At 35.9% G+C, this 24,163-nt stretch overlaps 3 protein-coding genes across 11 annotated transcripts in view; 2 read left to right on the top strand and 1 right to left on the bottom strand.

Annotated features, from left to right (window-relative positions):
- fxyd6l (FXYD domain containing ion transport regulator 6 like) overlaps nt 1–1,251 on the top strand; it is a 31,918-nt gene extending 30,667 nt beyond the window's left edge. For all 6 annotated transcript variants that reach the window (XM_077211867.1, XM_077211840.1, XM_077211829.1 and 3 more), the window contains 4 exons: nt 47–80; nt 554–585; nt 659–695; nt 795–1,251. In XM_077211867.1, the coding sequence (XP_077067982.1) occupies nt 47–80; nt 554–585; nt 659–669 (77 nt within the window). In that variant the 3' untranslated portion in view covers nt 670–695; nt 795–1,251. The remainder of the gene's footprint in view (nt 1–46; nt 81–553; nt 586–658; nt 696–794) is intronic.
- A 3,705-nt stretch (nt 1,252–4,956) lies between these two features.
- Nucleotides 4,957–9,617, top strand: fxyd7 (FXYD domain containing ion transport regulator 7). 2 transcript variants are annotated; one of them, XM_077211789.1, is made up of 6 exons: nt 4,957–5,102; nt 6,351–6,389; nt 6,718–6,792; nt 7,159–7,186; nt 7,799–7,839; nt 7,929–9,617. In XM_077211789.1, the coding sequence occupies exons 1-6, from the start codon at nt 5,087–5,089 to the stop codon at nt 7,946–7,948; spliced, it is 219 nt and encodes a 72-aa protein (XP_077067904.1). In that variant the 5' UTR covers nt 4,957–5,086; the 3' UTR covers nt 7,949–9,617. The 2 variants fall into 2 exon arrangements, with proteins under 2 accessions (XP_077067904.1, XP_077067895.1); XM_077211780.1 differs by lacking the exon at nt 7,159–7,186.
- nfkbid (nuclear factor of kappa light polypeptide gene enhancer in B-cells inhibitor, delta) lies at nt 9,235–22,538 on the bottom strand. Of its 3 annotated transcripts, XM_077211756.1 has the most exons (13): nt 22,239–22,538; nt 21,711–21,923; nt 16,827–16,963; nt 16,709–16,739; nt 16,401–16,624; nt 16,063–16,295; nt 14,770–14,875; nt 13,825–13,971; nt 13,701–13,752; nt 13,443–13,615; nt 12,278–12,394; nt 10,987–11,151; nt 9,235–10,802 (listed from the first exon to the last, which is right to left on the bottom strand). In XM_077211756.1, exons 2-13 carry the CDS (start codon nt 21,724–21,726, stop codon nt 10,731–10,733), a joined length of 1,473 nt encoding a protein of 490 aa, XP_077067871.1. In that variant the 5' UTR covers nt 21,727–21,923; nt 22,239–22,538; the 3' UTR covers nt 9,235–10,730. The 3 variants fall into 3 exon arrangements, with proteins under 3 accessions (XP_077067871.1, XP_077067882.1, XP_077067861.1); XM_077211767.1 differs by lacking the exons at nt 21,711–21,923; nt 22,239–22,538 and adding an exon at nt 18,093–18,278; XM_077211746.1 differs by lacking the exon at nt 22,239–22,538 and having other exon boundaries at nt 16,709–16,963; nt 21,711–21,855.
- Between the last annotated feature and the right edge of the window lie 1,625 nt (nt 22,539–24,163).

Raw genomic sequence — 24,163 nt, 5'->3', positions numbered from 1 at the left:
TAAACCACCATTTGTTTGGGTCTGATTTCTGGTTTGATTCCTATAGGTCGGAAATGCCGTTGCAAAGGGAAAAAGTCAAAGTAAGGGGCAAAGAAAACTGTAATGAATCTTGTTCTACCTGAATGTCATGTTTACCATTGTTCGGCCAACAGAAAGCTAATTGCTTTTACACTGACTTCTGTGTGACACTATTCACTATTGACAATGGACCATTTTGCCACCGAAATGTTGCTAATGTGACCACAATCTTTAAAGTCAGCATGAAACACAAATTGTAATAGTCTTTTCCTCCATAATTTCACACAAACCACTTCTCAAACAGGAAATAATGTGAGTGTTTATATTGAATATTGCAATATTTCTTAAAAACAAGAATTGATCATTTTGTTTTCAAGCTGACTTGAACCTGTTTTTTTAATCTTAAGTAGATCATTGAACCATTTGCGATCAACTTTGAGATTATAGATTTCTATATAATCTCCATTTATTTCTCTGCTGTTCAGAATAGATCTTTGAACTTGTCGCTCTTGTTGTCTCTTTATCTGCTCCACAGGCCAGTGGGAATTGACACAGAGGCAGCCAGAGGTGAGAATATTCTGTTTTATTTGGAATCATGACATTTAAAAAGAAACCGACATTTACTGTATTTTTATTGCAGGTGCAAAATAAAGTAAACCGAGGGAACGGAGAAACAGGTGACAGACACTGCCTCTACTTTTGGATTTATTGTTATGTTATATATCCTGCATAAATGTTTAAGACTATCTCTGCTGTCCTTTGGTTCCTTTTGACAGAACGCATGGCTTCTTAAGGAGAATCTTAATCAAAACTGTGGCCATTTGGAAGAAAAGGTCCCTGAGGATTTAGTCCTAGTGTTCACCACATTTTTAAAATTTGTATTGCAATATTTCTTGGTCTCTTGGATGCATGACAGTACGAGTGCTCCTTTTTAAAAATCGAAAAGTAAAAAAAAGAAAAAAAATTTCAATAAAACTATTAATTCTCAGCTGGAACTACTTTGCCATAATGTTTAATTCTGCACCTGATATCTGTGAGATTTGTGCCAAGTTTTTGTCATGTGCTTTTCAACTTTCAGTGAAGTTTATAAAATGCGTAGTATAGTAGGCTATGTGTAAGTGCTCTGTAGCTAAAGGAAATAGTAGGCATTTTATACATTTTTGTAAATTGTCCTTCCAGTTTTGTCACTTTGCCGAATTGACAATAAAGCTGTACACTGTAGTTGAAAATAAAGTGATTTCTATGGAATTTCTGTTGTGTCATCGAGAAAATTACACAAAATGATGTAACATTTGTGCTTGGCATCTGCCCTGGTCTGTCTCTACTATTCAGTGTTATAAATATTTGACCCTGTTATTAGTAATATTAGTACAACCAGTTTGATATTGCAGTTGTGTAGCTGATTTTGCAATAGTATTTAGATTATGTAAAAAAAAAAATCTCTGCATGTTGAATATCATATACACGGTTCCTTGCTATATTTAATTCTAATTGGTCAGTGTGCGGGCAGATATTTCCGAAGAATGAATGTTGCCCATAGCAACATAACGGCGTGTCGTAATAATTTTTCTTTTCTCCCCAAATCACCACAACTTGGGGTAGCTCATTGGCGCCATCTTGCGATTGAAACCGATTACTACGACAACAAAGGCGAAAATATCAGTCTGATATTTTCGCCTTTGTTGTCGTAGTAATCGGTTTCAATCGCAAGATGGCGCCAATGAGCTACCCCAAGTTGTGGTGATTTGGGGAGAAAAGAAAAATTACTGTCCAGTGATAATTTGGAAAGAAAATTATCAATAAAGCAATTAATGCAACTTTGTTGTGCCATTGTGATGATAATAAGGCATGATGTATTAGTAGGCCTACTGCAATACACCCTTAAGTGTGCATCATCAAGAGTTTTTAGTTGAAGTGCAAAACGGGTTAAACTGGCAGGAGGCGCTGTCGGGACGGCTGAAACAAGTGTTCATAATTTTATCTACATAACAGGCTATTCAACTAGCAAACACTAAATATGACTCGAAAAAGAAATGTAAGAAAATTAATTGTAAACTGATTTGTCTGTCTTCGTCAAAATAGCCTATGAGAAGCAAAATGCGCATAGGCTTATCGACTATTGTTTATTGGGCTACATCACAAAAATGGTTAATATGAACCTTTAAAATAAATTACAAAATATGTTTGTAACAATATGTACAAAAATTACTTGTCAGGTATTGTTCATAAAAACAAGCATTAGATGAATAGTTGCCGTTTAAACTTATGTTTCATCCGTCCCTTTCACCCCTGTGTTTCAATCGCCCCGCTCATGCGGGACTATTGAAAAAAAGCACAACTACCGTATTGTACCGAATAACACACGATACTAAGAAAACACATATGTGAGTTGTTGATTACAAAAAAAAAAAAAAAAAATCTGTAACCTTAACTTAGAAAACGACGTTTATCTGTTTCAACTCTCCCGGCCACAAACATCTTGCCTATTGTTTGGTCACACCACAAGGTGTCACTGTGGCCTCAAAGCTCCAGCACCGCCACTATGAGCTCGATTGCAACGCCCCCCTCATTAGCATACATAGCAATAAATGTAGACATAAATAAATGTATAAATACATATATACATAAATGTGAAAATAAATAAAAGTGGAAATAAATAAATGCATAGATAAATAAAATAAACGTGGAAAAATATAAAATTATACATAAGGAAATAAAACTATAAATAGTCTTCTTTTTTTTACATTTATTCACATATTTATTATTTATTTATTTATCCATTTTTAATTTCTACAGATTTGATCCTCCATAGTAATTCACACCTTTTTTTTACAGATGAAATTACAGATTGAAGCGTGTGACGCACCGCGCCGTTAATTTCAAGGAAAAACAGACTAGGCCTACTGCAAATTTCTGGTGTTATTTTTGTGATTGTTTGGGGCATTCTACAGCCCTTCATTAAACCTTTCAACACCTCAGAATCCACCTCAGATTGCTTTTTATTAATGCAAAAATCGTAAAAAACAGATTAATACTATCTGTTTCTAAATTCTGATTGGGTGAGCAAGGCAGACCTGTCCATGCCTGCCCCGTCCACCATCCTCCTGCAGACATTCCCATCAAAGAAAGTGTCACCTATTTAGGAATAAAAATAATAAAAGATACTAAACTAAGATGTCAGATGAATTTTAGTTCAGTTGTGGAGAAAACACACAAAAAAATTAACTTTTGGTTGTTAAGAGATCTATCTTTGAAAGGCAGAACTCTACTTACTAAAGCAGAAGGGATTTCTTTATTTGTGGATAAATCAACATGTAATGTTGCTCAAATTTCTTTGGAAAAATAAAACTCATATTAGAAAATCAGTTATTTTGAATTCTTATAATAAAGGTGGCTTAAATTTAATTGATTTTGATTCTCTTAACAATACCTTAAAAATTAATTGGCTTAAACGTTTCCTTCACAATCAATCTTCTATTTGGAGTATAATCCCAAGATATATCTTTTCTCAATTAGGAGGTATACATTTTCTTTTAATGTGCAATTATTCAGTTAGTAAACTTCCTGTCAAACTTTCCAATTATCATCAGCAGATGCTTATGGCTTGGAGACTTATTTACAAGCATAATTTCTCGCCACACAATTTTTTAATTTGGAACAACTGTAATATTCTACATAAGAGGAAATCTTTATTTCTTGAAAACTGGTTCAATAACGGACTGATGTTAGTAAACCAGCTATTTGATAGTGAAGGTAATTTATTTAATTATTCAGATTTTGTTTCAGGATACCAATTCCCAGTATCTAGTAAAGAATTTAATATAGTTTTCAAGGCCATCTCTTTGGGAATCTGTATGCTGTTTAGGAACAATAATAGTTCTACAGTGACTTCTGTTTATCCCCCTAGTCCTGAATCTACTGTGGTTGGTTCTATTTGTTTTTCAATGCATAAATCCAATTATAAAATAAGGTCATTATTTTTGGACCCTGTTACTTCAATTCCTTCCTCCATTTCTTATTGGAATAACCTTTTTGATGATATTAAATGGTCAAATGTTTGGTCACTTCCTCAGAAATTCTTTCTAACAAATAAAGTTAAAGAAATATCCTATAAAATTATTCAAAGATTTTACCCAGTTAAACACTTTTTAAAGAAATTTAGAAGTGATATTGATACTTCCTGCTCTTTCTGTGAAGCCTCCTCTGAAACTGTTGATCATTTGTTTTGGGAATGTCTTTTTACTCGGTCTTTCTGGAATAATATTGATGCTCTAATTGTCCAAAAGGTTTTTTGTAACTTTTCTTTATCATATAGACACATTCTTTTTGGGTTTTATATCAAAGACAAGAATCTAATTAATGCACGTTTTTGTATACACCTTCTTTTATATATTGGAAAGTTTCGTATGTAAATATATGAAAAGTAAACCCCACTTCAGCTTTTTCAAAGAAGATTTGAAGATGTATTTAAATACAATTTCAACTTCTGTTAACAAGAAAGCAATGAAAACATCCAGAATTTGTGCCATGTTTAATATTCTCCATTAATGCTTTTTTCTTTTCTTTTTGTGCCCTCTTCTCTTATTTTTTTTCGTTTTTTTCTCTCCTTTAAATTTCTTTCACATTTCCTCTCTTAATGTATTCTGAACCATAATTTCTGTTTTGTTTTGAAAGATTGTTTATATTTCTTATATGTATCGACTTGTTCTGTTGGTAAATATTGGAAAAAAAAAAAAAAAAAAAAAATATGCTCCTGCAGGCCCCAGTCCTGTTGCTGCATAGGTGGGGTTCTGTGTGTCGCATATATTCTCTCGGGAGGGAGGTTTGGCTTAGGATCCCCACCGCATTGGACAGCATGCATTTTATCTACCCAACGCCAGACCCGGGATCTTCCCCTACCGAATTAAAGGGAACACCGACAGATCTGCACCGCTAGGGGCGTAAGTATAACTCCCGAAGCCCAGCATCGACGCAGTGCTCCAACACGCTCTCTTCTCTTCATTCACCGAGCTCAATTTCAGCCTGTAGCAAGATCAAGGAAGCTTTGTCTAGAAAGAGCACCGCAGTCATGGCAGTTTCAACAGGTTTGTCTATTTATAGCATTTGTATGCTTTTACAGATGAAACTACATGGTGGTATAGCTGGCGTAATGAATCAAACTCATTTTAGAACGTGCACTGTTAAATAAGTGAGACTGGCTGTTTGTCGTGAGATGGCTATAACTGAATAAAAAAAAAACTAGTCTTGTTATGCAAATGCTGTTATTTGAAAGGAATTACTATTACAATTGCATATGGCTATATGAAGTTGTCCTATGCATATTCAGGAATTGCAGTCTGATTTATTTTATTCTTTTTTGGGTACTAGCCTACTTTGTATTGTCTACTTCGATGGTATTGTTTTAAACCTGTTTAATACATTTATAATGAAAGCAATGCATTCTTTGAAAGCGCCGTTATTGAACGATGGTTAAATTAATTATTCACGAAAATGAAAATAGTCAAACCCGTATAACTGTTCCCTTGAACACAAAATGCTGAAGAATGGCAGTCTCATTCACTTATCTTTTTAGAATGACGAGTGGAATAACAAGGGTGAGTAGGCTAAATGATGAAAATGTTGATTTTAGGGTGGACTATCCCTTTAAGAGTGAGTGGGGTGCTGAAAATCGCCAACTAAGCAGTTGCAAACCCCTGAAGTTCAGCACCGCATCATTGCACTACATAGAGCCAGTTCACGAGACATTACAAAGATGTCTATATTGCATGTTAGTTCGTGGGTTGCCTTTTCCCCTCTCCATAATAAAAGCTCAGACTATTGGCAGTGTGAACAGCTTTCTATTGATTCTCATTAGTGGAAGGTCCACTCGCCTGTGGAGACTGCAGGTTCTCAGAGCGCGTGCACATCCAACCGGCTTGTAGCTGAGCCTGCAGTCTCGTTATGCAGATAATCAATCACCCGAATTACTGACGCTTTCTGCTGAAAACACTTGAGTTTGCAACATGCCTTGTGCCACGTCCATGCTCAAAAGCTAATCGAAATCACTGTTTATGTGATTAATAATTCAATCGATTGTAGTCTGACTGTGTCTCAGCGTTAGGCTATTTAAGATTATGTTATTCATAGACTCTGACAGTCCAGTCTACTATTCCCATATTTATAGATTTAATAAACCAGCATCTGTCCATGGTGCTGAACTCTGTCGCCTGCATTGTTTTCCTTACTTCACTCCACGTCTTCACTGGCATCACATTCCTGCTATAGGTCCACATTAAGCCTATCGATGTTTCTTTTGTTTCAGCGTTGTTAAAAATATTTTAATGTATTTACAGAGTCATACATGAATTTGGACCAGAGTGCCTTTCATTATGGTAAGCAGTTGAGTATTGCATGGAAGTATTTATTTATTTAAAACGTAAAGGCCCAGTTTCACAGACAGGGCTTAGATTAAGCCAGGATTAGGCCATATAGTTCAATTAGGGCATTTAGCTTTTATAAACGTTTTAAAAAACATTACTGGTGTGCATATTGAGACAAAACAACGGCACTGACATATTTTCAGATATATCAATGCAAGTTCTTCCAGTTAAAACAGCTCAAACATGCTTGTTAGTCTGGGACTAGCTTAAGCCTTGTCTGTGAAACTGAGGGAAAGTCAGTAAAACAGAGTATTTCACCACTCTTGATTTCTGAGCTCAGATTACGAGACGTTGCGGACCACAGGTGTCATCCTAGCTGTGATTATGTTCGTTGGTGGAATTCTTATTGCTCTGAGTAAGTCACTAACATAATAATCATCGACATTTTGTAATATAGGATGTGCTGAATGAGTGCAAATAATAGTAAATGGCTGTGATGTTAGATTCTAAATATGTTCTGGTCATGAAGGATCATCAAGAGTGGCATTCACCTGACAATGATTGTAGTCAATCCCATTTTACTTCAATAAGTGCAGTGAACACAGTCAATTCACCAAATCATTTGCCTGAGTACTTCTGCATTTATGACAAATGTTGGTCAATTTAAATGACATTGAATTCATTCCTTCCAAACTGCCTGAACTGAAACTGAAATGACCCCAATCAAAGTCCCCTTTCAATTACATGTTTCACCATCTCTAAATGTGTTTTGCCCCAACAGGTAAAAAGTGCAAATGTTCGAAATCCAAGTAAGCGGTTTTCACACGAATGTGCAGCCTTGACTGTGCATGTGGAATGAGCCCGAATAAAGGATGAGGAAACGTCTTGAACGAAAAAAGATGATCATGGAATTGATGGTGCCATGAGTGTTCTCTGTAAAGCTCCTTTACTGTTTGAATGCAGCCCCTGGTTTCTAAATCGATTGTTTTTTGAACTGATCAGCTTCTTCTTTCAGCTCACCTACACTGTCCATTCATTCAAACAACAGCACGTTTAAAATACACAACCTCATGTATGCCTGTCATGCTTATGAACACTGAAGTTATGTTTAAAAGAAGACGGCAGAAAGTTTGTTGTTCTGGCGCTTCCCAAATTAAGAACTGAACTATGTGCTCTTTGTGTGGGTAGGCAGTGTGTATCAAGACTGATAAAATGCTCCGCATGTCGTCCTGAGAGGATCTGAATCGTCAGGCCCTTGCATACAAATCAACCGTCAATACTTACATTTGATTAATGCGGATGAGCATGCTTGCTAAATATGAAGTGCTTAGATGGACCAGCGTGGCTTATTGGCACATATATACACATACAGCTACTGTATATACACACATATAAATTGTGTGATTTTTCCCCCACTACAGATCTAGTCCAGTGGAAGGCCCTCAGCCACCAAAGACAGAAGGTACAGTACATCAACATCAATAATGTTCTACTTTAAAATACTGTCAGAATTTATCAAACGCCTGATTGATTTCGCCTTTTTTTTTTTAGTTCCCCCTCAAACGGTTTAAAGCGGATGTTGGAACGGCACAGCTCATTATAGTGAGAGGAAATGCTCAGACTCACAAAGTTACTTACAAGAATGTGGAGGAGAGTAGAACCCGCTTGACCTCTTTTTGTAACCTCAGCCTAAATGCTGATCTATGGCTGTATTTTTAGGTCTCCCCGTAGAACTTGTGCTTCATTATGTCGTTTTGTGTTTATTTAGTGCTAATGATACCATTCATGATGCACCTTATATGACTGCAGTTATTTGACTTATGCATGAATAATTTGCTTTAATTGTGATTTATTATATGAGGGCTAGATCTAAAGGCATTTTTTTGAAAAACTTACGGAGGAATAATGATTTGCAGACTGATTGAATGACAGATGTTTCATCTAATAGATTTCAATCCTTTAGACAGATATGATGAAATTAAATTGAACACTCGTTTACATTTTAGTAAAGAATAAACGAGCAGCTCTCCAGCATGGAACTATGCACAATCCTGTGTGTCGCCCTGTGTAATTTGTGCATGGCAGATGTAAACAAAATGCAAGACAATTGTAAAATTGTAGTATTTATGTCTTGTATTATAAATGTATTTATTATTTTATTTCCTGAAAATGTATTATTTGTATATTGAATTATACTATTGGATCCATTCCATTCATTTACAGTTTTGACAACAACCGTATAAGATAATCCAAACTTGCACAAACATCTTTTCATTTACAAATTGTAAGGCTGTTTATTGGATCAGTAAAGTCAGACATCATTATGCAACTGCGCATTACTTTATGGAGGGCATAGAAACTAAGAAAGTCTTGCCTTAAGAACTAATGGTGCAACAATCAAATACAGAGTTGCAAACTAACTAGTAGTTACGAACCCCCTAATATAACTTAACATTTAAGTAAAACCTCACGAGCAGCTGGTGGAACCTTACCTTGGAGTTAAACATGATCTTATGTCCATTGTAACAGCATGAATATTTGTTTACTGTTTTCCAGTAAACAAAGCACTTTCGACAGTAATACTTTACTCCCAAACTAAGTGTTACTAAAAGCAACTGGTTTAATTGCAACTGAATGTATTTATGTCTCATCTACTAATAAATGAAAAAGCATCCATATAACTTTTAGAATAATGAATCACTGTGCTCCTGTTCGCTCAGCATGTTTTTTTTTTTTTGGAGGAATGCTTATGCATTCATTACAAGATACTGCAGAAGTTTTTGTGTGTGTGTATTATGCTTTGAAATGAAGTTATTGAGTATGACTAGCAGCAGTCTTAATGATGAGTTTGATACGGTTATGAAAATGCGTTTTTATTATTCATCCAAATATTAGTCATATGTCAAAGACATTTTGGTAACTGAGTTATAGAGGTTCATTCTTGGTTTTTACTTTGATTAGCTTTACTTAGTTTGGCTTGGTCAGTTGACATATAATGCAAAACACACAAAAACATTAATAAAACAACAATAGTTTGCAGAAATACATGAATAAGTTGTATAATAATGTATAAGTATCATAATGATATAATAATTCATACACAATATTGTAAAATATTGTACATTCAAACAAGCAGATTTTAATGCTACTTCATATTCTCACAGAATTCGGTTTTGTCAGATGGTTTCATTCATTAAGTGTTTGCGATATTTATTAAAACATTGAGAAAAGTTTCATAAATGAATGCACTTTGTTTTCAAACTAATTCTCATGAATCCAGTCAAGCACCGCAAGAAAGTGACATTAGCGTGTGTTTTCCCTCATTTGTATTTCCATAGGGACATCATGGTGAATCATGCATGTCTCTGACTCAACAACAACAACAACAACAACCTCAAACATTTGAAATCTTGATACAAGATAGACACGATCCCCACATAAAAAAACCCTTCCTTTCTATTCTACTGAATTAATATTGTTAAATCATATTAATGTGTGTGACTTGATTCTGAAAGGTCTTGAAGAAGACAAAACTACTGTACCTTCCTACCTCAGAACCCCCTGACATTTCACCCCCTCGTATATGACTCATGAAAATAACACATTCACATACATGGTCAGATGACACATCTCCTGTAAGGACAACTATGATATCAAGTGTGCTGCTGAGAAAAGTGCATTACATAGAGAACTGCTGTCATTCATATCAAATCATTAAATAAATAACTGACCTTTTCCCCTGAGTGAAAGTAACATGAACAAGAGGACAGAGAATAATATGCAACACACTAACCAAAAGCCATATAAATACTTCTGAAAACAAATAAAAATATCACACTGATACAGTGATTTAAAAAGTACATGTAAGCAAACCAATATGGTTTATAATTGAAGGTGGAAACTTGACTGGTACACTGGCAGTCCTGATGATTTCATTGAAATTCTCTATTCAGGAACATAGTAAAATGCTGATGTTCAGCATTTAAATAAACTGGGAAGCAGCTTTATGGTACAGAATCGATGAATGATCCTTAACAAAAGATATACTGTCATACTAAAATGATGCAATAGGGGGAAATCCTCATAAAAAGGATACTGAAGATAAACCCATCCTTCTCCAGAGATGATCTAGATTCATTCTAGTCTAGGATGACTGTGTTTAGGTTCATTTTAAAAGCTCTTTTTGGTGTTAATTATTTGAATAATGTCCATTCAATCCATAATTGTTCTAATATACATCTTGATGGTGAACAGTTAATCGTATTATCAAGACTGATGTTTCATGTGCGTACTGTTATTTGCTCTAGACCTCTATTGGAGAAGGTGGGGAACGCTGGGACTGATCAGTCCGAGTCACTCTTGGTCCTGTAAGGATGTAAAACGCCGCCTAGAGGAGGCATTTTTCTTCTTCAAGATGATCTTGAGCTGAGGGAGAGAAAGAGAGAGAGGGGGAAAATTGGTGTCAGCTAGTGTGTTCTTCTCATTCCATGACGTTACAAAACAATGAATCCACCATCAAACTGTACAAGAGAATGTTTTTTTATGGTTTGCACGGCACTGTACACACGAGTCCTTACAGACTGGTTGTTATTAAATAAAAGCCTCTCACTCTCTCTCTCTTGTCTCCGCTCTGCAGTAAGTGAGCGGGCTGGTCGTTCTCCAGGTTGCGGATGCTGGGATCAGCGCCACGACTCAGCAGCAGCCGGATCAGTTCCTCCTGATAGGGGCTTCCGTGCAGCCCTGCGGCCATGTGTAGGGCAGTGTGTCCGTGAGCCTGAGTGGAGATAGACAATATATGGATACTGATGTCAGACTGTTGTACGCTGTAAGTCTATCTGTACTAGAATTCATTATAGTATGGGATAAATGTAGTGATGACTGAATCACATTATAGCACCCAGAGAAAATAGGGAGAATATGCAAATTCCACACAGCTCAGCCAGGGCTCAAAGCGAGGACCTTCTTGCTGTGAGGCAACGGTGCTACCCAGAAACAACTTAGCCACCATGCCACCCCAAATCATCCATCCATCAATCAATTCCTTCAAACATACTAATCCTTTAAGAAACAAAAAATCATCTGTCTTTGTTTGCTAGCGATTAAGTCGTTTACTAAACTGATTAGTTGAAAAACATGGAATCATACTGGAACTATGCAAATTACTGAATGAGTGAGTCACTGGGTCGTTCATCCAACTGATTCGTAAAAAAAACCCTCAGAATCATTCAGGAATGAAACACTTGTTGTTGTATTTATAAGTGATTCAGTGAATAATTACACTGATTAGTCCAAAAACAGGGAATCATACAGGAACTATACAAATTACTGTATGAGTGAGTCACTGGGTAGTTCACATAACTGATTCATAAAACCAAAAAAACTCTGAATCATTCAGGAAGGATACAGGTGTTTTTTTATGAGTGATTCAGTGAATCATTTAACTGATTTGTTCAAAAGAATCATTCAGGAACAAAACAAATTACTGTAGCCTATTTATGAGTGGGCCGATTTGTTAAAAACTCCACTGATTCATTCGGGAACGAAACAGGTGACTTCATTCCATTTACCTATTGGATCAAAAATATTCATTTAGTAACGAAATGTCACTAGGCCTGCATCTGGTTGTTTAGACTGAGACGCGCAGCAATTAGGCCTAAATATGCTTTGGCTTTGTTAAAAACTAATTCTGCTGGCAGAGCAAAAACAGACAAAATAACTAGCAATCTTTTATCTGAGAAAGCACTCAACTTTAATTTCGTGTTTACACCTACAATAGTTCTGTTGGTCTAAATTTCACCGCGGCTGCGATTAACTGCGACACGAGGCGTGTGGATATTACCTACTACGTATGATTTCGAAGGTAAATGAAAGTAATACAATATCGTCATCATGTTTCTCACTTTCATGTTGATGAACTCTTGCATATTGGAGAGTTGGAGGCTCAGAAGGAAGCGCACGAGATGGATATTCCCCTCCTTCACTGCCAGGTGAAGAACGGTCTTGTTGCTTTTGATTTCCTGAAAAAAGACAGAGGCATAGTTAGTGAACAAAGTGAAACTGAAGCGACATCAAAGCTGCCGTGGCATGAATGAGGTTTCTTCCTTTCGCGGCATTCTCAGAACGAAACCGCGCTTTATGGAACAATTACAAAATCAATTGTTTGTCTGTCTGTCAGAAAGGAACATTTGGGAAATATATCTTGTCTTTTCCTATACCTATAAATATCTACTATAAATTGTAAATGTCAGTAACTTTAATTTGTGTGTTTGCTGTTGCTAACTTAGCAATATTACATAATGTAAAGAAAAAACAATAGCAGTTCCTTCAACAGGTGCCCACCAATAATATATTGATTTAAAAATAAGTTTTGTGGGAGGAAAGAAAACCCCATTTGTTTATTTATAAATATTTATTATTATAAAATAGCAAGTAAGCAAAAGCTAAAAAAGTTTATTTGATATTTCACTGTACCTTCCACATTGTGTAGAAGCCTAATTAAATTAGGAAAATATATTTGATATAGTATACCATTCAAAAGTTTTGTGTCAGTTAGATATTCAATCAATTAACACTTTTATTCAACAATGATGCATTCAATTGATCAAAGTGACATAAGACATTTATACAGTTACAAGATTTCTACTTAAAATAAAAGCTGTTCTTTTGTACTTTATATTCTTCAAATAATCCTAAAAAGGTATCGCACTTTCTACAAAAATATTAAGCGGCAGAATTGTTTTCAATATTGATAATAATTAGAAATGTTTTCTAAGAACTAAATCAGCAATTAATGCAGCCTTGTTGAGCATAAGAGACTTCTTTCAAAAACATTTAAAAAATCGCACCCAAACTTTGAACAGTGGTGTAAATGATACATCAATATCTTTATTTTGGTACTTTAATGGTACCCGGCTTCATGTTTTATAATATTTAATGGGTGTCTCTGCTCTATCTGTATATCCACCAAGGGGTCCTTTAGCAATAATGAACACATTACTTCATTACCATTGGGATTAAAACTGTACTGATTAATACAACGCATTAAAGAGCGATTAAATTGAGTACCTGACTGAGAACTGAAGCCTTAGCATTTATAAGAAGCTTCAAACACATCAGTTTATCTTCTGCCTGAGCCTGTAGACCACCATCGACTAGCCATGCTGTGGATGAGGAGGAGGCATTTATAGCCTTCATCGTGGCACAGTGAGAGATCACTGCACAGTGCAGAGGAGTCAGACCTAAAGTAAGCAGGCAGAAGCAAAAGCTATATATTATTATTTCCTTAGATGTAACTGTGATGCTTAATAGAGAAAAGGTTTATACCTTCAAAATTACGAGCCTCCAGGTCCACTGGCACTCCAGAAAAGAGAATAACCTATAAAATCATAGTGGTTTTGATGCATGCTTTTGTTATTTTTAATGATTTGACACATGGGTGGTCTCTCACCTCCATGACACGAGGGAAACCGTAGGTGGCAGTCAGATGGAGCGCAGTTTGACCGTTGACGTCACAGATGCCGATGTCCGCACCAAGAGAGAGAAGATCCTGGACTATATCTGGTTGATTAGCTGTTACGGCCACCAGCAAAGCAGTCTTGAACACAAAGGTACAAAAAGTCAGTGAGAGAAATAATAATAATACAAATTCCCTGGGACATCATAAATGTGTCCTACAATGGGTTTACATGCACCCAAGGTCAGAAAACATTTTAATTTTCTCATCACTTGTAGCATCACTTCTTTTCTCACAGCACCTGGAATGGTTCAATTAAAGGAGGATTCAGTCTCTCTAAACTCCTCCTTTCTGAAAGCTTACTTTGCTCTGTTTGGTCAGATGTCTCAGTCTGTTATGATTGGTTTACCGCTTAAATAGCATGTCGGAAACAAAGCGTCTATTACCATATTTGAATTTCAGCTCAGCTCTAGCACACACACTGATACGAACTTTAATGTTGCCATTGGTTTTACCTTATCAATATCATTCTTTGTATTCCAAAGTGGATTTGCTTTCGCAGCTCAGAAAACAGTGTATTCTCAACACAAGACAAACCAAACACTTCCAGGCATCAGTTACAGTGTTTGAGTGTGGGTCATAGTAGACGTTATTCGCAGGTAGCCAGTGAAGACTATAGGCCGGTATTATGCAAATTTGTTACAAACCTACATAGGTTTATTCAAGAAGTAAGACTGGAATTACTGAAAACTTGTTTTAGGCAGTTCAGAATCTGTTCATATAGAATAACTATTTATTGTGCACTTTGAACTTTTTAGACCTTTTACATTCACAAACAGTAATATTACACACTACATGAAAAGTATAATGAAACTATTATACATAATGAAACACACTATTATGAGGGGCCCTTTAACAGTATTTTGTTGTGATATTCACCTTGCCCTTGTGTTCTTTAGAGTCCAACTTCCCCAGTCCACAAAGTTTCTCCGCAGCAGCAAAAGCATATTCCCTCAGGCCTTTCGCAGTATAGATATGTAAAATCCTAAAAGAGAGGAAGAACTAAGTTTCAGTTTTCATTTACAGTCTAACAACCTTAATGTTTTCAGTTAGAGTCACCTTTCTACAGGACTTGCGCTTATACTGTGGTTTCATTAGTTGAGAAACTCACAAGGCCTTAGAAGACCCCTCTGGTGAAACACCTAATGCTGATACATTAACTGAGCAATTTACATAATGACAGTATAAGTACATGACTGGAAGGTATCTAAATAAAACTGCAAATTCTATTTACCATACCAAATTGCTACATTGAAAATGACCTCCCTGTATTTATGTTAGTTTCATTTGGTTTTTCAAGAATTTTTTAAAGAAAAAGTTGAAAATGTTAGTAACCTTTTTTTTATTTACACATATTAATAATGTTTTTTTCAAAAGGGTTAAAAACTCTTTTATGGAACTATTAGGAATTATTCGTTCATAAATATCATTATGTTTTTGGGCAGTCACTCCACACGCCGCACATCCTGTGACAAAAGTTTTTCGAATTAGCATTGAAGAATTGTTTTTTAAAGAAATACTAATAAAAGATGATGCCAAACTACTTAATTTTACTAAAATCATTTACCCATTTTCATAAAAAATTAAATAAAAGGCTACACATTTAAACATTCCTAAATCTATGGGGGTTACTAGAAGAGATTATATGCATGACCATCAATTTTGTGTCAGCAAGGTGTTTTTTTTTTTTTTTTTTAAATAAATAAATACTTTTGCCCAGCAAGGATGCAATTGATCGAAAAGTGACAGTAAAGACTCTTACAATGTTACAAAAGATTCATTTTTCAAATAAATGCTAGATAAATTTTCATCAAACAATCCTGAAAAATGTATCACGGTTTGCATAGAAAAACATTAAGGGGCATAACATTGATTAAAAAATTGTTTGAATGTTTCTTTAGCACAAAAGCTCTAGCCATCACGAATAAATTAAGTTGTACAATTTATTAAAATAGAAAACAGTTATTTTAAATTGTGGTAATATTTCACAATATCACTGTTTTTACTGTATTTTTGCAGCCTTGGTGAGCATAATATCATTTTTTGAACAGTAGTGTACTCATTTAAGTCTACAGAACTACAGATCATTCTTCCAGCTGACCCCTTGTTACCGCATCCGTGGTAGTATATCTCCACCCTAAACAACATGCAGAACATGTTCCTTTGACTTACGTGTCCCCATCATCATCCTGCCAGGTGGTTCTACTATAATCCATGTTCTGCAGGAAGACTCGAGCCTCCTGCAGCTTCACCAAATCCATTTGGGGCCTGAACTCATGGAGAAGGTATTGGCTTGTGTGATCCTCTGCTCTGGATTCAGATGGCCAACACAAGCCTGAGCTCTGAACGGGGACTGTTCCAGTCATATCAGTCCCGGCTGCAGTTACAGGGCACTCTGTTATAGACTGAGAGAAAGTACAGAGAATGGAACTGAAACTTGACCAAATGAACATGATTATGTAAGAAGCCTTTGATTATTATGCTACCCCAAATACTTTTAGAGCTCTTACATATTGCTGTGTTGTCTGGGCGTCCTGGCAGTCTTGCATCTGCTGGGGGCTGTAGCCAGTGGCAAGCGTTTGTCCAGTCTGGGTAAAGTTTGGTGCGGTGGAGGAACTGGACATGAACGAGAAAGGGTTGCACTGCTGTAGGGAGGAATGTGCCTGATGAATGCTGGAAACTTCCCATCGGTCGTATCTAACTGCGCCCATGTCTGTGTAGCTTGCACTGGTTTCTGCAAAGGAAAGGGATCATCTTTAGAATTCAAAGTTCCATTTTAAAAGCAAAATCCTCTTTTAGCAGAGATGCTCAGACTCACCAACAGTGGGAGATTGTACTGATGCCAACACCTGTTGGAAACATTTTGGAGGATGATTAAAGCCGTTTATATCAGCCTCAAGACATTCATACTTAGAGGTATAATAGTTTTGACTGACTGGGACAGATGCAGCGCCACCAGCGGTATAAGATGCTGTAGAGCAGGAGGGGGGTGCTGAGGAGGTCTCTCTCTTTCTCTTCTGCTCCAGGAGTTTCTTCACTGTGGGCAGAGGGTAACACGCCTTTTCCTTCGGTGCTGTGGACACAGGAATAAACCATTTTGATATTAATCATAATGGGTTTTTTTTTTGTTCGAAAAGTCTAAGTAAAGATAAATGCTGTTAAAGAATCACAGAAAACGTATCACAGCAGCTCAACTGTTTTCAACATTGATCATTATAAGAAATATTTCTTGAGCAGTAAATCAGCATGTTAGAATGACTTCTGAAGGATCACGTGACACTGAAGACTGAAGTAATGATGCTGAAAATTTAGCTTTACCATCACAGGAATAAATTAGAGTTATTACAATAGAAAACAAAGAAAGAATATTACAATAGAAAGTAGTTATTCTAAATTGTAATAATATTTTACAATATTACTATTTTTACTGTATTTTTTTTTATCAAATAAATGCCTTGTTGTGCATAAGAGACTGCTTTCAAAAACATTTCAAAATCTTACCGACCCCTAACTTTTGAACGGTAGTCTCTTTAAATCTCTAAACTGATATTGATTTATCAAGCGAGAGTCCATGCGCCCTTGCCCATTATCAAGTTCATATTCTTCATGAATATTTCTTAATAAAGTATGTAATTTATTTTACAATTATATAATTGTGGAACTTTATTAACTAGATGCAGTGACTATTTTGTCTAAGCTAATAATCATATTTATACCTCAGAATGAAAATAAATGCTATGAAATATTTTATTTTTAAATTAACAACTGTTAATAAATTCAGGAAAGGTGAGATGGGTATTTTTTATCTTTCTATTAAATCCCAGACATTTGTTTTACAATGCCACAGCAAATGTAAGAGATTTGTTTAAGCAAGTAAAACATTTACTTCTTGCTACATATCTATCTTGCTTCATTTAGCGTTGTAGTTTTTTTTCAAGTAAAACTGATTGATTTCTACAGTAATGTGATTTCCCCATGGCCGTTTTTAATAGCAGGTGTCGGTATGACATACAAATGTATTTTCTTCGTGTTAGTCACTAAAAGAAACTGAAAAAGACAAGAATGCAAATATCGGAGGTTTCCAGTGGGCTTCAGTTACGTATTCTAGAGCAGAGAGAAGGAAAGTTTCTTCAAACTCTTGACCCCAAACGTGAGATAAGAAAGACATTTCCACCGGAGGAGCGTAATGCTCATCCTCTCACCCGTGAGGAAGGTATTCCATTTGGAAAAGAGGTGGTGAGGTCACGTCTACCTGTCTTCTTCATCAGAAACCCTGCGTCTATGGAGAGGGTTCTCACAAACACATTCTCTGTAACTATTTCCTTTTCTCCGTTACGCTCTTCGTGGCAAACCACATCTTCTTCCTGCATCTGACGTATACGTCCTCTGAAGGGGCCCATCAGAGGTGTGTGTGAACAGATGATGCCTGCCAAACAGTGGCAGTACTGAGCCAAAATCAGCTGTAGATACAGTTAAGCGGCAATACTTCATCTGGCCACCAGGACAAACAAGGGAGATCTTGTTTAAATATTAATCAAATAACTAGTTCACTCACACATTTTTCTTTCCCAAAATGGAGTGTGAGAGAAACACTTCTAACTTATTTTACTTATTTATAAAAGTATCTTTTATGGACTAGTCAGGGTATATATTATGTACCTCCATGATCACCAGATATAATAGGCCCTCTGGTGTTAGGCCCTCTGCTATTCTCAATATATATGCTGCCACTTGGTAATATTATAAGAAAACATGGAATTAATTTCCACTGTTATGCTGATGACACTCAATTATATATCTCATCACGACCAGATGAAAACACTAACTTATCTAAATTGACAGAGTGTCTAAATGATATAAAATGCTGGATGACGTGTAATTTCCTGCTATTAAATTCAGATAAAACGGAGGTACTACTTATTGGTCCAAAAAACTACCCACAAAATCCCTTACAATACAACTTTAATTTAGAAGGATGTCCTGTTACTTTATCCACTACAGTAAAAGACCTGGGTGTTATACTAGACCGCAACTTGACTTTCGAAAATCATATTTCATTACAAGAACAGGCTTTTTCCACCTTAGAAACATTGCTAAGCTACGCAACATGCTATCTGTTTCTGATGCAGAAAAGTTAGTTCATGCATTCATGACCTCGAGACTAGATTACTGTAATGCTTTATTAGCTGGCTGTCCTGCATCCTCAATCAACAAGCTACAGTTAGTGCAAAATGCAGCTGCTAGAGTTCTTACTAGATCAAGAAAATATGATCATATAACACCTATTTTATCATCTCTACACTGGTTACCTATTAAGTTACGTATCAATTACAAAGTATTCCTACTGACCTATAAAGCCCTAAATGGTTTAGCTCCTGTGTATTTAACAGACCTTCTATCGCCATACAATCCATCGCGCTCTTTAAGATCACTAAATTCGAGGCTTCTGGTCATTCCTAGGATATCTAAGTCCACTAAAGGAGGGAGGGCGTTCTCACATTTAGCTCCTAAACTCTGGAATAGCCTTCCTGATATTGTACGAGACTCAGACTCGCTGTCCCAGTTTAAAACTAGATTAAAGACGCATCTCTTTAACCAAGCATTCACTTAATGCTTAACCTTTAATACTACTGCTGAATCAGTTCGAATGCATTAACATTATGAACATCAGCTATGCTAACTATGTCCCATCTGCCTTTCTGCTGTTATCTCGGGACGCTAGTCCCGAGGTAAATAGCGTTCGTCAGCTCCAGTTTGTATCCAGCCTCTCACGGAGACTTCAGATGCCCCAACGCCTGTGAAGAGACGACTCGACGCCTGTGAAGAGACGACTCAAAGCCGGCGATATGTTATGCCATAAATTAATACTTGATTAACTAACTGTATTTTTATATGTACATTTCCGAAATGCAATTTCTGTAAAGCTGCTTTGAGACAATGTGTATTGTGAAAAGCGCTATACAAATAAATTTGAATTGAATTGAATTGAATAATAGTTTTGCCTATATATAGCCTAACTATAACAGTGTTTCGGTTGATTCATCTATATATAGCTCGGACACAATAACTGCTTTCTGTGAGATACCCATTTACAGGAAAAGTAACTGGTTTCACCAAAACATTAAGTAATTCTTATGGCAAAGGGAATTCAGAAGAGGAAGGTGGCTTTGATTTAATCAGCATGGAAATTCCACTGGGTATAACCTCGAGAGGATCATTCCTTTTCTTATCTGTCTTCTTTTTTTGTTTTGTTCTCCATTCCAGTTTAATTACTCCACTTCTCGGCCTGTTACTTTTTAAAGCTCACTATCTCAAAATGTACAATAATGGAGTTTAAAAAATGTCTTGACAGATACACAAATTCTTAAGGTTATTTCACCATGTCTCAATATGTAGCATATTAATTAGAGTATGATTTATTTACATTGTGTAGGAGGGGGTGATCATTATCATGACTAGTTGACTAGTTATAAGGCATTCATATATTGGACCCACAAATATCAGACAAAATAGTAAAGTTACAGTATAGGTTTACAGTGAGAGTTGAATATCACAATCACACAGTTGTTTTTAAAATTGCTAGCCTATGTTTAATGTATTTCTATGTTTTTCCCCCCCACTCATTTTATTTGATTTAAAATAAAATGAAATTAGAAAAAGTGGTCATGGGATTTGACCCTAATTGATTTTTAAACAAAGTTAATAAATAGGTAGTGGGGTATGTTGTAATAACAGGATTCTAAACTAGTTTAAGTTATAAGATTTTAAGGTAGGAATGTTATATCGACGTTTGACAGAGGCTTAGAATGTGTTACAAACGCTAGGCTACTCATGGTAGTGAAACACTTGACAGGCTATTCATATTTACTGGCTATATAAAAAATAACAGTGGTTTTGCTAAAACTGTCGCAACAGTTTTAAAGGTCACAGTATTTCTACAGAAGTCTACAGAACATTGATTTTCATGTCTGAAATGTCCGAAAGCGTGGGTATCAGCGGCTGGGATACCCTCGCACCTTTATCTTGTAAATTCAAAGTCGGAAATCCCTGGCCAATGAGTCACGCGCGCGGGTGTCCTCGCGGGGATTCCGGACCTCTCACTGAACAGTAGCTACATATATTTACACATTAAAAAATCTTAGTTTGCCGTTTATTCCTAGACACTTGGTTTATTCCACGAGACATTTGTACTTGTATAGTATAAATGCTTCTATTATAGTTTTATTATACAGTTCCTTATACAGTTTTCTTTTCGCTATCAGCCTTTTTCACAAGCTTTTCTTTATTAAAATGAGACCCACACCCATTAAAAACGGGAACTGAAAGCCTAAGAGGGGGTGTAATTTATCAAGGGGTTTGTCCAAATAGCCGTAAAATGAACTCAGTGACTGACAGTATCTCTACGTTGTTGTTGGGGGATCCTTTATTCAAATTGGTTGCCTATTTTTAAACGGTCATACATCACTGAACTTACGTCATAAAATAATTCATATAAACAGAAAGAGGAAAAGTAGTAGGCTATTCCATACGTTGTTTCCAGCTAAATAATTGTATTTAACAGCCTATGTGTATTTTAATAAATTGGTAAACGCTTATGTCAGTGTTTAATTATTCAGGTCTAATAGGAACACGAACACTTTAACGTAGGGCTTAGCCTACCTGTCTCATAGGCTAGACAAGACTACTTTCTGACCCTTTTACTCCATCAAATCAAAAACCATTAATTGATCGTAGCCTATATTCTCCAATTCCTTCTGCTATAGCTATAAATCCATCCTGTAAATAAATAAAAAATATTAATAAAAAGTCTTCGTACTCACATTTCTGAAAGTGCATGTCAGAATCCCTTTAGCTGTCTTTAATTCTCGGCTCCCACGCCAGGTGAAATGAATGATGTCAATCGCAGAGGAGCCTCTGGTAAATGTCAACTCCTCGAGTCACTGCCTGTTATTTACTGACTTCGGCACGTTCCACTATGTATACAGAGAACACGTTGTTTCCACCGCCCATCGGTAGCTCCGCCCTCTGACGAGCTGTCAAACACATTGGAGGAACGATTTGAGTTTGACAGAGGCAGTGCGGGGCGCTCTATGTGTCAATAACAAATCTTATGTGCGAGACGATACAATGGAGAAATCTTTTAGAAATTTAGCCTAGTCTACTCAGGGCCGGCCCGAGGCATAAGCGAACTAAACGGCTGCTTGGGGCCCCCTGGCCACCAGGGTTTAAAATCGAGTTTAAAATTATTATTTTTTTAGATGACTTAAACAAGTGACATAAATGAATGAATGAATATGAATGAATGAATAATTCAAGACAAGAAAATTCTGATTTCATGATCAATATACCTGCCAACAACTGCTACTGTGTCTGCCAGCGTTTAAATCATGCGCATAATCTAGACACCTCACGAGTGCATAGACAATTCGCGCGCAACTGCGCATAGTCACGGTATCTGTTTAAGTTGGAGAAAATAGCCGCAGGGGAACTTAACCTTCTAGGTGTAAGGGTAGCAGTTTGAATAAATAATAAACATAGCAGTTTGAACCCTTCTCCACTTTATTATACCACACATCAGATCACTAACTCCAAAAAACCGCGACACTCCAGTACCAAGTGCGCACGACCCATTCCTATCTATCTACGGCAAGCCCCGAGGGGAAAAATACATTGCATACACACATACAACGAGCGCCAGTACATCATTACCGGTATTATAGTAACAGACATTGTTGGATTCTGTCATGTACAATCCAACAAAGTCTGTTACAATAATAATAATAAAAAAGATTTTGAGGACAGTTACACTGTATTGAGGCAGTTGAGAAATAATAATATTTTTACAGTTTTCAACAATAATTGTCATTGTTGAATCCTTGCTCTTATTATGTTTCTGATTTTTCAGTTTTGTCATTATTTTAGCAAATAATTTATTTTATATGTTTTGAGACAGTTTGTTTTAAGAAGTTTCAAAGAGTTAGTAAAAGAGTAAAGCAAAAGTTAAAACTTGTTTAAGTAGGCATCTATTTTTTTATTAAGTATTTATTTTGTATTAATACATAACCTCACTGTATTCATTTATAATGTATCATTATTGCGTGACATTTGTGTCAATAATCGTCAAGCACAGGTGACTTCGCGTAGTGGGAGGGGGCCCCCAAATCAAATTCTGCTTAGGGCCCCCAAAAGGCTCAGACCGGCTCTGAGTCTACTAAAACAATTTGCTAACACCTTTAATACAACCTCATAATATTTAGGTAAGCTATTAATGGGCTACATATTACATGTAATCAAATGTAATATGTATTTAATATTATTTCTATGTAAGGTAAAATATTTTCATAATTATTTTGAGCCAAGAGTCAAAATTACTTATTAAAAATGTTTCAGCATCATCATAGATGAGGTGTATAAGTCATTGTTGTGGATTCTTATATGTTGGAATAGTTTCTGTTGCATTTGAGAAATATAATTAAAGGGATAGTTTACCCAAAAATGAAAATTTACCCATGAATTACTCACCCTTAAGTCATTCTAGGTGTAGACAATCGGAGTTATATTTAAAAAAATCCATGGAAGCTATTTATTTTAGTCGATAAAGTTTTAAATATGGATATTTTTCTTACATGAACATTTAATTTCAGATGGCCTCTATTAACCCCCCAGAGCTGTGTGGAGCAATTTTATCATGGATGGATGCACTTTGATGGCCATTCACTGCCATTATTAAGCTTGGAAGAGCCAGGATATTTTTTTAATATATACTTCCGATTGTATGAGTCTAAAAGAAGAATGTCATATACACCTGGGAGTAAATCATAGGCTAATTTTCATTTTTGGGTGAACTATCCCTTTAATATATTAATTTAATTAGCATTAATTTAACATAGAATAGGCCTACAGTTCATCTGTTTAAAGTTAGTTTTGTTACACCATTTTTGTTATACTTCCTTTTCCACCACATCAACTTTGATCTGTTTATTTGCCTCATAAATGAAGCATCATGTCCATTTCCTCCATTCTCACCACAACGCCAAATGGTCTTCTGCTTCTTAACTCCTCCACCCACTCATCCTCCCCCAGATGCAAAAAAAGTGGAGAATTTGAAATGCTTAAGCAGCTCAAATGCTGTGCACTTTACAGTTATTTGGTGTGCAATGATGAGAAAAACGTATTTGCTTTAAATAAACATCCTGATAGATATTAGTGCACAATTAGTTTATTCTGAAGTAGTATTTAAAAAATCTGGAGAGATGTGCAAATATCAAATGCT

This window comes from Siphateles boraxobius, unplaced genomic scaffold, assembly GCF_051911475.1.
Source record: "Siphateles boraxobius isolate OS27281-9 unplaced genomic scaffold, OSU_SipBor_1 12, whole genome shotgun sequence".
Lineage (NCBI taxonomy): Eukaryota > Metazoa > Chordata > Actinopteri > Cypriniformes > Leuciscidae > Siphateles > Siphateles boraxobius.
The sequence above is the reverse complement of the archived record's forward strand: the minus strand, read 5'-3'. Positions and strand labels throughout refer to the sequence as shown.